General features: G+C 45.2%; 1 protein-coding gene across 1 annotated transcript; it reads right to left on the bottom strand.

The window, feature by feature from the left end:
• Nucleotides 1-1,148: 1,148 nt before the first annotated feature.
• On the bottom strand, nucleotides 1,149-15,908 carry LOC138092525 (glycine N-acyltransferase). Its single transcript, XM_068988519.1, has 6 exons — nucleotides 15,628-15,908; nucleotides 10,996-11,091; nucleotides 5,968-6,075; nucleotides 4,425-4,551; nucleotides 2,033-2,204; nucleotides 1,149-1,605 (listed from the first exon to the last, which is right to left on the bottom strand). Exons 2-6 carry the CDS (start codon nucleotides 11,071-11,073, stop codon nucleotides 1,203-1,205), a joined length of 888 nt encoding a protein of 295 aa, XP_068844620.1. The 5' UTR covers nucleotides 11,074-11,091; nucleotides 15,628-15,908; the 3' UTR covers nucleotides 1,149-1,202.
• Nucleotides 15,909-16,312: the final 404 nt, after the last annotated feature.

Below are 16,312 nucleotides of genomic sequence, written 5' to 3' on the forward strand. Positions count from 1 at the left end.
GCTATATCACGCATATGGTGTTTAGCGTAATGTCTCATGTATCCTTGTGTGTAACGTGTTTAATGTAGCTGTGAAGCAGGAAGAAGAGAGGTGACCGCTGCAGACCTAGCAAGTGGTTTGCTTGCTCTTCACTAAGGGAAAAGCCGCAGAAACTCAGGACTAGGTCATAAAGGCCAGGAGGTATTATCCTTCCCTGGACAAAGCGGTGGGGCTCTCCCCACTGCCCCCCCCAAGAGTCCCAGGGGAATCCGTTCAGGGCAACATGTGGCTGATGAAAAAGCCTGGCAGGGGTGCTGGGAGTGTGGGGATCAGAATGTGTGCACCCACCACAGGAGGACCGGCCGCTGCTCGTGCGGAGACCTCTGAGGCGAGCGTGGCACGACCTGAGTGCAGGGCCAGAACTGGGCCTGTTGGCCATTCACATGGCCTCCCTGGGGCCCCAAGCACACACGCCTTCACAGTGACCGCAGCCACACGCCTTCACAGTGACCGCAGCCACACGCCTTCACAGTGACCACACCCACATGCCTTCACAGCGATTGCAGCCACACGCCTTCACAGTGACCACACCCACACGCCTTCACAGTGATCACACCCACACGCCTTCACAGTGACCACACCCACATGCCTTCACAGGGATCACACCCACACGCCTTCACAGTGACCACACCCACATGCCTTCACAGGGATCACAGCCACACGCCTTCACAGGGATCACACCCACACGCCTTCACAGTGACCACACCCACACGCCTTCACAGGGATCACACCCACACGCCTTCACAGTGACCACACCCACACGCCTTCACAGGGATCACACCCACACGCCTTCACAGTGACCACACCCACACGCCTTCACAGGGATCACACCCACACGCCTTCACAGTGACCACACCCACACGCCTTCACAGTGATCACAGCCACACGCCTTCACAGGGATCACACCCACACGCCTTCACAGTGATCACACCCACACGCCTTCACAGGGATCACACCCACACGCCTTCACAGTGACCACACCCACATGCCTTCACGGTGACCACACCCACACGCCTTCACGGTGACCACACCCACACGCCTTCATGGTGATCACACCCACACGCCTTCATGGTGATTGCAGCCGCGGTTTATTCTCCCCTCCACCACTCTGCCCCCCTGTCACGTCCTCAGGCCTTCCCACCCCGGCTCCCGCTCAGGGCCAGTCACAGAGGCTCGCAGTTCCACTGGTTCCAGTCGCAGGGCATGGGCACGTGGTTGAGGCTCTGACTCATCTTCTGCATGATCTGGTTCTTGGGGTCCACGTGAGAGTACACAGGGAAGCCCCGCTTGAGCAGACACTGGGCCTGCTGGTAGACGGCGTGGGTGACAAGCCCCTGGGCCCGGTACTCAGGCAGGGTGCCTGCCATCCGCATCTCTCCCGTCTGGTCCATCAGGGACCAGGACACAGGGGTCCCGTCAGGCCCCAGCAGGCAGAAGTTGGGGAAGTTCCGGATACAGCGGTCAATGAACCTCAGGCTCCTCTCGTTGCCGCCGAAAAGCCAGAATCTGTTCACCAAAGCCGCATGGCTAGGATCTGCAGACGAGAGCTTAAACATTTCTGGGTCTCTGTGGGTGTTCCAAGAGAAAAGCACAGTCTGTGAGTTTAGAGGTTTGCATCTGTCCCCACCTCTATTATCCTGAGAGACAGAGGAGGCGGAGGAGAGAGGGCAAAGAGTCCTGGACTGTGGCTGAGCTTGTGAGGATGGAGGATGAGAAAGAGGCTGATGCTGCTGGACTGAGTGAGCTAGAAGGGCAAGACAGGTGAGAGAGGGCAGCATAGGCCTGTCTGATTTGCTCCACAGGAGACGACCTGGTGGCCTATTTTAAGCAGGAGAGAGACACGGCTTGTATTACATTTTAAAAAGAAGCTTATTCTGGCTGCTTTGAAGAAGATGGATTGTGGGGAGCCAGGGTAAAAGCAGGCAGAGAAGGCTGGAGGCTGCTTGCGTAATGAGAGGTGTAAGTGGTGCAGAGTAGCTATTATCAAACTCACATGGCCTTGGGTTTACCATCTCCGACTGGTAAGTTCTTTACATCCAGCAGGGATGGAGTCAGCTCCTTTATTGTCTCAGATGCCATGTAGAGAATGTTTTTTGATCGCTTGACTTTGAAGGATTTCGTGGCTGCAAGATTTTGTATTACTTCATTCAGGCTGGACTGTGTACCTAGATGGGATTATAAGGAGACGTGCCATGATTTAAGTCCATTCTAAGGAAAAGCTCTCCGGTGGAGTAGGAGTATCTGAGGGTTTATAGACAGAGAACTTTGGGGGTGGGCTTGGGGCTGCTTCCCTGGTGGCTCAGCCAGTAAAGAATCCGCCTGCAATGCTAGAGACTCGGATTCAATCCCAGGGTTGGGAAGATCCCCTGGAGAAAGGGATGGCAACCCACTTCAGTATTCTTGCCTAGAGAATTCCACTGACAGAGCAGCCTGAAAATCTACAGTCCATAGGGTCACAGAGAGTTGGACAGGTCTGAGCCCCTCACGCTTTGGTGTTGCTGCTGTATGACTGGGGTTATGTAGTCAAGATCTGTGCAATTTTCCTTGTTTTACAAAATTGAAAACATGTCTAGGAATTCATTCAGTCATGGTCATACCAAGACCTAAGTTTGCTGGGCTACATAACCATGTGGTTCTGATGACCGAAGAAGGTGAGCTATCATTATAGTTGCCACCATCTATGGAGAACTTACTGTGTTTCCAGTATGGTAGATGATTGCAGAGATGATTGCAGGAATGGTCCTCACTTTGCCCACATGTCCTTGTGTCCATTCCCTGGAATAGTCCCCCCTCCTGCACTGCATCTGACCTTGACCATATGACTGGATTTCACCAATTGGGAAAGGGTATATTGATGCAGGGAGGGGCTCAAAAATGCTTGCACAGTGTGGCTCACCATCTCTTTGCATTTGGGGCAGGAGGAGGAGGGGACGACAGAGGATGAGATGGCTGGATGGCATCACCAACTTGATGGAAGTGAGTTTGAGTGAACTCCGGGAGTTGGTGATGGACAGGGAGGCCTAGCATGCTGTGATTCATGGGGTCACAAAGAGTCGGACACAACTGAGCGACTGAACTGAACTGAACTGAACTGAGATCAACACCACATAAATAGGCCTAGGCTAGCTCGCTGAGGACGTGTGCGCCTACAGTGGTATGACCACAAAGTAGCCAGCCCTGACAGTCAGACCATCATTCAGACATACATGAGGCCATGCCAGAGAAACCAGCCCATGGCCCAACCATCAGCTGACTGCAGTTGCATATGTAAACCCAGAGGAGACCAACAGAACAACTGCCTTGCCAAGCCCAGCCCACCTGCAGTGAAATGAACTGAAACATCTGGGCATTGTACTCAGCAATTCCTGGTCAAGATTTCACTGAATCTTTTCAACACTGCTGTGTTTTGGGTCCTTCATTGGAAGGACTGATGCTGAAGCTGAAACTCCAGTACTTTGGCCACCTGTTGCGAAGAACTGACTTGTTTGAAAAGACCCTGATGCTGGGAAATATTGAAGGTGGGAAGAGAAGGGGACGGCAGAGGATAAGATAGTTGGATGGCATCATTGGCTCAGTGGACATGAGTTTGAGCAAGCTCTGGGAGTTGGTGATAGACAAGGAGGCCTAGCGTGCTGCAGTCTATGGGGTCACAAAGAGTCGGACACAACTGAGCAACTGAACTGAACTGATCATTCTCAATTCTATATACATAAATCATAATCTCAGATAATGTCTCTGGCTAGGATCACGTAGCAAAGTCACAGGCAAATGCCATGCTAGGTGGTCTGACTCTGGAGGGGATGCTCATAACCATGACACCTGTTCTCTGTGACCTGAGAGGTGAGCTAAGAACGGAAGTCTCTGGGGCAAGCTCTGCTCTGATACCCAACCATCCTAAGGCACCCTGGTTATGTCTGCAAGTGAAGTGAAAGTCACTCAGTCATGTCTGACTCTTTGTGACCCCATGGACTGTATAGATTCTCCAGGCCAGAATACTGGAGTGGGTAGCCATTCCCTTCTCCAAGGTATCTTCTCAACCCAGGGATTGAATCCAGGTCTCCTGCATTGCAGGGGGATTCTTTCCTGGCTGAGCCACAGGAAAGTCCCTGGGGCAAGCTCTGCTCTGATACCCAACCATCCTAAGACATTTGGCTTATGTCGGCAAAATGTGGCACAAATCCTTGGCTATCCGGGGACTATGTACAGTCCTCTATAGAAGCCCATACAAGCTTGGAGGGTGTTTCTTCCCCTTTACATGTACAGTTGTAGTTGAACAACAACAACAAAAGTGTTGACAGCAGGCTGAGGGTCTGGAGCTTGAAGAAAGGACAGATGACAAGAAGAAATTGCTAGGATGGAGATGGGAGCCCATTCCTGTTACTTACTTTGGATCTGCAAATGCTGCTTCCAGTTGATGACTTCTGGTAAGTCAAGGAATTCCTGACAATTCTTAAGATCTTCAGAGTAAACATGGTAAGTATTAGTGTAGTGATCAAGGTCATCTTTCATGTCCTGTTATCATAAAGAAATGGGGGACAAAATAAACTTCTTATTTTTCATAATTTTAATACTTATTTCCCTAAAATCTACTAAACTGTGATATTTTTAAGTACTAAAATATTGCTGTCTGTATTTGTGCATTACAAATTTTTCTGAATCATTTAAACTATGAGGTATAAGCTATAAATTATTCATGTATTCAAATTATGATGAAAAATGAAGAATCTTATATACATTGTGTCAAAATTTCCACTCAAACAAAGGCACAACTATCTAGAAACCACTTTCTATATTTTCATTTCCTCAACAGGGATAAAAACAATTGACAAGGAAAAGTTTCTGTTGCAAGAATAAATTTTTCTTATTTCAAATACTTGTTGATTATACCAACTAGAGGATGACAATATTAAATCTCAATATTGATAATTCTGGGTTGAAATTTCTATGTATACTTAATTAGGACAAAGAAGATGAAAACCTATTAGAAATGCTTATGTACAATATTACACTAGTTGAATAAACTGTAATTACAGAAAAACAATGAAATCACTTATGTAGAAAAATCCTGTCAAATTATTTTTAAAAAGGGTGAGATTATTTGGAAGAAAAAGTCACAGAAAAACATAACAGCTAGTGCAGAATTATAGAATTTAAAAAATGTTTGGAATATGTTTCACAAAAATACATTCACAACTCAGCAATTACACCATTAACAAATTTTGTTTCTTAATATCCCATTGAAGATAAAAGATTAAATAATTCTATTTTAGTTCAGTTTTTATCAATATAAACTTATTCATTAAATATGTTTTTTTTGTTTCCAGTTTTTAAATAACATTATTTTCAGGAAAAGTATATTTATGTATTTATAAAGCTATAATTTTACTGGATATTTTTAATGAACTTAGAATGTTTTGTCTTTGAAATGTATGAACTATTTATATTACTACTTTTTAATATTTTTCCAAAATGCATACAGAAAGTCTGAGTTTGCTTTTATAATCACCTGTCTTGTTTTATAGCTTCCTATTTTTGTCCTTGCCACTTTCTCTGGTTAGAATGTCCTCCATTCTTTTTTGACCTAACAAAGATGTATTTATCAACCAAATCCAGTTCCGATGAAACATCCATTCAGAGGTGTCTCTCACCTGATTCTGTAACTTCCATCTTCAGCCTCCATAGCTCATCAGTTTTCACCAGTGATTTCTTTGTATGCTGTACATTTTCTGTTCTTGTACACTTTATGCTAAATTATAATTTATTTATCTATCTATGTTTCCCTCCAGACCCTGAGGTTCTTGAGGGGAGGGACCTGTTCACTATCACTGCGTTTCATCTCCATATCTCCAATGCTCACCACACTGCCAGGCACATGCTAGGCACACAGCAAAGATAAACAGCACATTCATTCTGCCCTTGGCCCCTTACCTGTTCCTGAGGGCGGATAACTACTGTCCTAAAATCAGGCCACTTGTCCACCAGGGCCTTTAGGTTGAATGGATTTCCATGGTTCATGTGCATGACAGTCCCGTAAACCTGCAGTGTGCAGAGAAAGTGAGGGGGTCGGCTTACCAGGAAGGGATGGCAAAGTACCTTCTTTGATCAGGACAAGGCTTATTTCTATGAATCATGAAATTTTATAGTGGAAAAAAGACAAATAGTGCATCTATGTCAAAAATCTCCACATGAAACCTTTTTCTTTTTTAAAGTGAAATGAGAAATTTTTCTTCCCATCTAGTATAAATTAAATTGCCAACATCTATTGGATCATAGAAGAAGCAAGAGAATTCCAGAAAAACATCTAATTCTGCTTCATTGATTACACTAAAGCCTTTGACTATGTGGATCACAACAAACTGGAAAATTCTTTGAGAGATGGGAATAGCAGACCACCTTACCTGCCTCCTGAGAAATCTGTATGCAGATCAAGAAGCAACAGTTAGAACCGGACATGGAACAACAGACTTGTTCCAAATTGAGAAAGGAGTACATCAAGGCTGTGTATTGTTGCCCTGCTTATTTAACTCATATGCAGAGTACATCACATGAAATGCCAGGCTGGATAAAGCACAAGCTGGAATCAATATTTCCAGGAGAAGTATCAATAATCTCAGATATGCAGATGACACTATCCTTATGGCAGAAAGTGAAGAAGAACTAAAGAGCCTCTTGATGAAAGTGAAAGAGGAGAGTGAAAATGCTGTTTTAAAACCCAGCACTCAAAAAACTAAGATCATGGCATCTGGTCCCATCACTTCATAGCAAATAGATGGGGAAACAACAAAAGCGGTGGCAGATTTTCTTTTCTTGGGCTCTGAAATCACCGTGGATGGGGGCTGCAGCCATAAACTTAAAAGATTATTCCTTGGAAGAAAAGCTATGACATACATAGACAGCATATTAAAAAGTAAAAACATCACTTTGCTGACAAAGGTCTGTCTAGTCAAAGCTATGGTTTCTCCAATAGTCATGTATGGTTGTGAGAGTTGGACCACAAAGAAGGTTGAGCACCAAAGAACTGATGCTTTCAAAGTGTGGTGCTGGAGAAGACTCTTGAGAGTCACTTGACCAGCAAGAAGATCAAACCAGTCAATCCTAAAGGAAATCAACCCCAAATATTCATTGGAAGGACTGATGCTAAAGCTGGAGCTCCAATACTTTGGCCACCTGATGTGAAGAGCTACTCATTGAAAAAGACCCTGATGCTGGGAAAGATTGAGGGCAGGAGAAGATGGTTGGATGACATCACTGACTCAGTGGAGGTGAGTTTGAGCAATCTCTGGGAGATAGTGAAGTACAGGGAAGCCCGGTGTGCTACAGTCCATGGGCACCCAAAGAGTTGGACACGACTGAGCAATGGAACAACAAGTATAAACCATACATGCATATGGCAAAATATTTGGACAAATGAAGTTAGTGATCTTAAGAACATCACTCTTTTTTTTTTTTTGGTAGGATTTATTGTTATCCTTTCCCAGACTGTCTTCTAGTCATACCCATGTGCTATGCTTAGTCACTCAGTTGTGTTTAGCTCTTTGCCACCTCAATGACTCTTGACACCTCCTGTTTGACTCTTTGCCACCCGCCAGGCTCCTCTGTCCATGGGATTCTCCAGGCAAGAATAGTGAAGTGGGTTTCCATGCCCTCCTCCAGGGGATCTTGCCAACCCAAGGATCAAATCCAGGTCTCCCATATTGCAGGTGGATTCTTTACCATCTGAGCCACCAGAGAACTTCATGGACATACACAGTTTTACAAACATAAGATGATCAGATACATGATCTTTTCCCCCACTGACTAAATCGTGGAAGTACTTCTATGTTCATAAATATAAAAAATTTTAAATTAGGTTCTAATTGCTGCAGAGGATTCCATTATATGGAATCAATACCACAGTTCATTTGTTACCTTTGCCTGTTAAAGGTCATTTCAGCTGGTTCCAAATTTTCATTTTAACAGATAGTTCTTCAAAGAGCATGCCTGCACAGATATCTTTGCATGGGCACCTGCTATTTCCTTACATTATTCAGAAGGTAATTGCTAGTTGAAAGGTTATGGACATGTTTAAAACTCTTTCACATGTCTTCATAACCCCTTGGAAAGGCAATTTTCTCCCACCAATAAGCAAAGGCTACAGCAAAACGCTCAAGAGAATGGACTGTGGAATCCAGTGGCCTGAGTCCATTCTTGGAATCCCAACCCCACCGTGTTGCACAGGCTGTTGAGAGAGAGGGAAAAGCAAGGAGAGAATGCATGAGGGCACCCATGGATCTTAAACACTCTAGTTGTTTGGGGGTTGGGGAATGCAGCAGTGAATAAGTTCTACCATGGGCCTCGTGACTCTTGTGGACATGAAACCTCTGCAGATACCAGTATGGAAACTGCCAGAGACCAGAGGTGAAAAAAAAAAAAAAGTTATCCAGTTGAACGACTTCTACCGTGGTTAATGATGAGCAAAGAATTTTCAACATCTTTCCCTCCTACCACTCTCCACCTCACGTGAACTATTGATGTTAGATCATGGAGAAAGAGGAGCAAAGTCTATGTTGACTGATATTACCCAAATTTATTGTTTTCAGCCATGAATGGACATTGAGTGGGGTCTGACAAAATACAGGTGTTTTTACACCTCGGCATTTGGGGGCTGTAACACTATTTTATGTGCTGTGTTTAGTCGCTCAGTTATGTCTGACTCTCTGCAGCCCCATGGACTGCAGCCCACCAGGCTCCTCTGTCCATGGGGTTCTCCAGGCAAGAATACTGGAGTGGGTTGTCACTTCCTACCCTAGAGGATCTTCCCAACCCAGGGATCGAAACTGCATCTCTTGCATCTCCTGCATTAGCAGCAGGATTTTTTACCACTAGCACCACCTGGGAAGTCTGTAAAACCATTTTATATTAATATATGATTCATTACAAGATCTGAAAATATGTGTAACTGTTACTCTTTCTTATTCCTCTGGCTGAATTAATTAAAACATTTTTTTCTATTGAACTCAGAACATAGTGAGTCAGGCAACTACTTTAAATGGACTCAACTGGAGTTGACACACACAATAAAATGTACTGAATATCCAACACTTAGAAGGACATATGGACATTATCTGAACTGAGACTCAAGTATTGAGTTCCAGGTTATAGTTCCATTAAAAGTACCTGGCAAATAACTACTGTAGATTTGAACTAGGGTAAAATGTGCATCTCTAATATACAACAAATGCTATTTCTTCATGAAAGCTGGGGACCCAAGAGGACCACCTTTTCTTAACACAGAGATGCTCCAAATAAGGGCCCTTAGGACCCACCAACAGTTTTCTTGAAATGTTTGGAGTCCACTTAACCTGAGGAGAAAGTTTTAGGCTGAAGAATATTAAAAAATTGCTACTCACCATAAAAAATATCTTAAGCAATTGTTCTTAAAATGTATAACTGATGTTATCGCTAAGAAAAATTGACTGTTTCTCTGAGAGTCTGCCTGGATCTTGAGGATTTATCAAGTGAAAGAAGTTCTCTAAAACTAGGTAACAGATTCGTATTTAGTTGGATCCACTGAAGGGGGTGGTTTTTTTAGTTTTAAATTAGTTGATCTGGAGTCATTTTCAGGCAGTAATTTAAAGACAGGGTGAGTTGTTTCATTCGTCTATTTCTCTCTTTTTCAATATTTATGTGGCTGCCCCAGGTCTAAGTTGCAGCATGCCCATCTCTAGTTGCTGCCTGTGCCCCTTTTGCTTGGCACGTGTGATCCAGTTCCCTGGCCAGGGATCGGAACTGGGCCCCCTGCCTTGGAGTGTGGTGTCTGAACCACCGGACCACTAGGGAGTACCCCCATTAGTCTATTTCTAATAAATGAAGCCATATAATCTAGAAATAAAATACTGCTAACATTTTCCACCTTTATACTGAAAGAAGAAGCAGAAAAATCTATTAGAGAGTGAGGGGGTGAAAAATGCATTTACCTAATCTCAACTGTATGCATCTTGTAGGAGTGTCTGACAAAACAGTAGAAATCGAGTTTCTAATTCGGCCTAAAAACAAAAAATATCTCAGGGAAAAACGATTGTTACACACACACACACACACACACACACACACACGTTGTTGCTGTTGTGCAGTCACTCAGTCGTGTCTGACTCTTTGCAACCCCATGGACCGCAGCACGGCAGACCTCCCTGTCCTTCATGATGGCCCAGAGTTTGCTCAAACTCCCCACAGACACATGGTTGCATTTAAATTCCCCTGGAACGGACACCATCCCTTTCATTGCTAACGAATAGCACAGGCGAGGACCTCAGCCAATCAGTAGAGCTGCTACGGAACAGTTCTGGGAGGGGGCGTTTATGAGTATTCCCTATTTAATCCTAACGTTTCTGATCAATTGTACTAGGTGAACAGAGATCCTCAGTGTCAGCCTGACTATCAAAATAGTCTGATGTGCAGTATGTTCGGAGAAACTTGGAAATTGAAGTCAAATAGAAATTGATTCATTGGTAATTTCAAAGGAGGCTCGTGATCTGGCAACAGTTCCTTTAGGGAGAAAAAGTTAAAAATTAACATACAGTCTGTCTTAGCTAATTTTGTAGGAGAGCTCTGGGCAAATTCCCAGTGCTATTATGGAATGTTTCTTGAAAAGGAGCAAGGGAACACTTTTTGATTCAACTTGGAGAAAAAAGCCATGTTAGGTCTCAGGCATTCCTACGTTCATACCATAGCACTACAGCTCACTATCTGGGGTACCAGGCAAGTCACTTCACCAAGCCTCCATCTTCACAGCAGTAATGTGGGCATAACAGTGAACATCTTCCAGAGAGGTTATGCACACTAAACCAGAGGAAACATGCTCTAAGGCCTGGCACAGAATAGGCACTCAGCAAACACTAGTCTCTCTTCTTCATTCGCAGGAACTTCCTAGGCCTCACTCCTCAAGGGGAAAACGCCCCAAGAATTTGCCATTCTCACCTTTAAGGACACAGGAAGGCTCTTCCTCAAGGATTTCTCCAGCATCTGCAGCATCTGGGCGCCTTGCAACAGGAACATTGTGCAAGACACCTAAGCCTAGTGAGACAACCGGGAAACAGCCATGAGTGAGAGGAGCTGGAGGAGATTCAGGAGCAAGAGTAGCAAGTTCTATGCTGATTGCCAGAGCCCTCTTCGGTATCTCTTTTATTTCTCACGTGTATACACTGTATAGTCTAATCATCTCCAGTTATAAACCAACATATGCATATTGATATAGAAAAACCACACAAATACATAGTCCCATTTTCAATACCTAAAAATGAAATGTCTATTTTGATCTGTGTGTCAAAGACCTGGCTCATTCATTCACATTGTATTTGTTTTTTAAAATTTTTTGTTGGCGTATCGCTGATTTACAACGTTGTGATAATTTCTACTGGACGGTGATCCCTGTTTACTTCTTACTTCAGACAGGACAATCACTCCCTTTTCTCTGCTCTAGTAAGTGCTTTTGCACACCTGCATTACAAAACTTGTTACTCTGGGCTAGAGTTTACTTTTCCAGACTGTATTCTCCTCTGGGGCAGGAACCTCATCTTATTTATTATCCTGTCTGTTACGTTTCTTGCACTCAGTTCAGTTCAGTCGCTCAGTTGTGTCCGACTTTTGGCGACCCCATGGACCGCAGCATGCCAGGCCTCCCTGTCCATCACCGACTCCCAGAGTTTACTCAAACTCACGTCCATTGAGTTGGTGATGCCATCCAACCATCTCATCCTCTGTCATCTGGCACATAACATGCCCTCAGTAAGTGGGTGATGAGGATGATTTGATGCAAGAAATGCTGTACTTACCTGTTTAGTAATTCTGCCTTCCAGAGACATAGATAGAGGTTGATTAATCCAATCAACACATATGTACTGAGTAGGTAATATATGCTGGACATGGGAAAGGTTTCCAGTTGTTTTGTACCTTGGTAGGTATGTCTTGAAGAAAAGTCCAGACCCTTGTTGTGTATGGGAGGATTTTTTTTTTAATTTATTTATCTATTAAATTTTTGTTTTACTGGGTCTTCGTTGCTGTTCAGGCTTTCCTCTAGTTGCAGCGAGCCGGAGCTGTTCTCAAGTTGCAGTGAACGAGATTCTCCCTGCGGTGCGCGGGCTTCTCCCTGCAGTGCGTGAGTTTCTCCCTGCGGTGTGCGAGTTTCTCACTGAGGTGTGTGAGTTTCTCCCTGAGGTGCACGAGTTTCTCCCTGAGGTGCGCGGGTTTCTCACTGCAGTGCGCAAGTTTCTCACTGCGGTGTGCGAGTTTCTCCCTGAGGTGCGCGAGTTTCTCCCTGAGGTGCGTGGGTTTCTCACTGCAGTGTGCAAGTTTCTCACTGAGGTGCGCGAGTTTCTCCCTGAGGTGCACAAGTTTCTCATTGAGGTGCGCAGGCTTCTTGCAGTGCGCGAGTTTCTCCCCGGGGTGCGCGGGTTTCACACTGCAGTGCGCGAGTTTCTCACTGTGGTGCGCGAGTTTCTCCCTGAGGTGCACGAGTTTCTCACTGAGGTGCGTGGGTTTCTCACTGCAGTGCGCGAGTTTCTCACTGAGGTGCGCGAGTTTCTCCCTGAGGTGCACAAGTTTCTCCCTGAGGTGCGCGGGTTTCTCACTGCAGTGCGCGAGTTTCTCCCTGAGGTGCGCGAGTTTCTCCCTGAGGTGCGCGAGTTTCTCATTGAGGTGCGCAGGCTTCTTGCAGTGCGCGAGTTTCTCCCCGGGGTGCGCGAGTTTCTCCCCAGGGTGTGCGAGATTCTCCCTGAGGTGCGCGAGTTTCTCACTGCGGTGTGCGAGTTTCTCCCTGAGGTGCGCGAGTTTCTCCCTGAGGTACGCGAGTTTCTCACCGCGGTGCGCGAGTTTCTCACTGAGGTGAGCGGGCTTCTTGCAGTGCGGGAGTTTCTCCCTGAGGTGAGAGGTGTGCGAGTTTCTCCCTGAGGTGCTTGGGTTTCTCACTGCAGTGCGCAAGTTTCTCACTGAGGTCTGAGAGTTTCTCCCTGAGGTGCACGAGTTTCTCCCTGAGGTGCGCGAGTTTCTCCCTGAGGTGGGCGAGTTTCTCACTGAGGTGAGTGGGTTTCTCACTGAGGAGGGTGGGTTTCTCACTGAGGTGCGCGAGCTTCTCACTGCGGTGCGTGAGTTTCTCCCTGAGGTGCGTGAGTTTCTCCCTGAGGTGCGCGAGTTTCTCACTGAGGTGCGCGGGCTTCTTGCAGTGAGGGAGTTTCTCCCTGAGGTGGGCGAGTTTCTCCCTGAGGTGTGCAAGTTTCTCCCTGAGGTGCGCGAGTTTCTCACTGAGGTGTGCGGGTTTCTCCCCTCGGTGCTCGAGTTTCTCCCCGCAGTGCATGGGTTTCTCGTTGCAGTGCGCGAGTTTCTGCCTGCAGTGCGTGGGATTCTCCCCGCAGTGCCGTCTCTTGTAGCAGAGCATGGTTTCTGGGCGCGTGAGTGCCAGAGCACAGGCTCAATAGCGGTGGTCACAGGCTTGGTTGCTCCATGGCACGTGGGATCTTCCAGGAACAGGGGTATCACCCGTGTCATCTGCATTGGCAGGCAGAATCTTTTTACTGAGCCACCAGAGAAGACCTATTTGAAGGTCTTAGGACTTTAAAAAGGGTAGCATTCCTGAAGGCTAATCTTACCTTTTATCTCGAGGCAATTCACAAGGAAGTTACCTGAGTATAAAATGACCCCTGTGGGGTGAGGTCGGAATAGCCATCATTAAAAAGTCTACGAATAGTAAATGTTGGAGAGGGTGTAGAGAAAAGCGAACCCTCCTCCACTGTTAGTAGGAATGTAAATGGATGTAGTCACTATGGAAAACAGTATGGAGATTCCTCAAAAACCTGAAAATAGGGTTGCCCTTTGATCCAGCAATCCCACTTGTGGGCATATAGTCAGACAAAATTATAACTCAGGAAGATACATGCACCTCTGTTCACAGCAGCGCTGTTTATACAAGCCAAGACATGAAAACACCCTGAACGCCCATCGAGAGATGAGTGGAAGGAAGATACGATATGATACATGGACACACATGCGCACGCATATATATATATATATATATACATATACAGTGGAATAGCATTCAGTCATAAAACAGAACGAAATAATACCATTTGCCGCAACATGGACGGATCTAGAAACTATCATGCTAAGAAAGTCAAAAAGAGAAAGATAAACACCGTGTGATATCACCCGGAAGTGAAATCTAGAATGTGACATGAGGGAAGGTGCGTGTGCATCGGAAACTGACTCACAGACGTGGAGAACTGACTTGCGGTTGTCAAGGGAGGATGGTGGTCAGGAAGAGAAGGATTGGGAGTGTGGGGTTAGCAGATGTGAGCTATTACATACAGGATGTCAGGGTCAAAAACAAAGTTCTACCATACAGCACAGGGCACTATACTCAACATCCTGTGATAAACTATAGTGGAGAGGAATGTGAAAAGGAATACATAAAAATATATATGTATTCAATATGTATAACTGGATAATTTTGCTGTACAGCAGAAATTAACACATTATAAATCAACTATACTTCAGTAAAGTTTTTAAACTAGCTGTGGGGTGTAATATCACCATATTTCCTGAAAAGCATAGACTTTAGAACCATCCTTCAAGGATGCACACAGGAACCAACAACCATGCTTGGTGGGTAGACTGAAAACAGCTGAGCCTGAGATTTATAAATCAAGTAGACTGAAAGCAACCAAAACAGGAATCTGGACAGACTAAAGGGCTTTGGACACGCTCACCGTGAGCAGCAGAACTGGGTAACAGGCAGTGTCCTGGGGAGTGAAATCCGAACCTTTGATGTAGTTATTCCCAGAAGAAGAAATTAAGCCAAAGAAAACAATTCAAAAGGAAGAAAAAATGCTCTCAGCAGAAACTGATTAAGCTACATGATCATGAGCAAGGACTGAACAAAAGTGCAGTGTGCAGCCACTGAGAAAGGAAATGTAAACTGACACACCTCCACGATAGTCACCTCATTCTTCACACATAGGGACAGGCGAGAGACAGTTAAAATAAAATGAGAAAATGTAGGCCATAAAACAGCTCAGACACCACATACGCAGGCATAAATTCAACAGAGAATGCAAAAGAATGGATTGTGATAGTAGCAGTATAAGTGAATTCTTTAAAGCAAGTTTTTCACAGCAGATCTGTTCTGTATTCTTGTCCTTACTCATCTGCTCATTTCCTCTCTGACATGAAGTACAACTTTCTTATCATTCAAGGAGACAAAATGCTGCCTATCTTAAAATATGACCAGAAGGATTAAACAGGGTGATGTTGAGAGTGTCGTCTTCACATATTAAGGGCTCCATTTACCCACACACTTCCGGGAAATGCCCAGATCTTTCCTCATTCCTTTATTAGTTCAGATCTGGAAAATGCAAGATTTTTTTCATGGTGCCTAACAAGTTGCGTTTTCCAGAATAGGGGCCAGATACACTTTTCTTAAGTTGAAGCTATTCCTTTTCCTTATACTTATCATCGTATTCTGAGCATAAGACAATATGAGCACGTTGATTTGTCTTACGTAAGTGGAGAAGATGTCACAGAGCAATGATTATCCTTTTTTTTTTTGGAACGGGTACTTACCTGGAATGCTGTCTTCACACAAGCTTTGCAGGAACACCTGAAGAGGAGCACTCTGTAGATGATGAAATTTGTCTTAGATGCAGTCAGTTTGGTGGTGTCTTGCTGAGTGCCTTTAGGGATGTTTTCTGCAGAGATTGCTAAGTGGAGGCTTGTGATGTGGACCTTGCACTAAGGCAAACAGGTAGGAGCTGGTGTTCGTGAAACCCAGCCCTTTCTGTCTGGGTCTCGTGTTGCAGAAACGGGTCTGAGAGGTTGGGAGGCTGCCAGTGTGCATGTGAACTCCTCTTTGTGAAACCAGGCTGCTCTTTGCCCACAGGCCCTGTGGTTACTCTGAAATCCAAGCTGCACGAAACCAATAGGCCAGACCCCGGGTCACACTTGGTAGACAGTGCCGCCCTGCTCCCCTTCCCGGTCTCTGTCGTTCCTGCTGTTTAGTTGCTAACTCATGTCCAACTCTTTTGCAACCCCATGGACTGTGGCCTGCCAGGCTCTTGTGTCCAGGCAAGAAACTGGAATGGGTTGCCATTCCCTTTGTCAGGGGATCTTCCCCACCCAGGGATCAAACCTGCATCTCCTGCACTGGCAGGTGGCTTCTTTACCGCAGAACCACCAGGAAAGCACTTCGCATTCTCAAGTACCTGCAATGAGTAAGATATTAGGAAAGATAGGGCTCCAGTGGGATTTG

The sequence above is a fragment of the Capricornis sumatraensis genome, chromosome 16 (genome assembly GCF_032405125.1).
Source record: "Capricornis sumatraensis isolate serow.1 chromosome 16, serow.2, whole genome shotgun sequence".
In the NCBI taxonomy this organism is placed as follows: Eukaryota; Metazoa; Chordata; class Mammalia; order Artiodactyla; family Bovidae; genus Capricornis; species Capricornis sumatraensis.

Bases quoted from the DNA above. Each gene is read 5' to 3' on its own strand.
- LOC138092525 (XM_068988519.1), bottom strand. From the start codon at position 11,073: ATGTTCCTGTTGCAAGGCGCCCAGATGCTGCAGATGCTGGAGAAATCC. The intron at 4,552-5,967 runs GTAAGGGGCCAA...TTATGATAACAG, and splicing joins TTATCCGCCCTCAGGAACAG to GACATGAAAGATGACCTTGA. The intron at 1,606-2,032 runs GTGAGTTTGATA...GAACACCCACAG, and splicing joins GATGGTAAACCCAAGGCCAT to AGACCCAGAAATGTTTAAGC.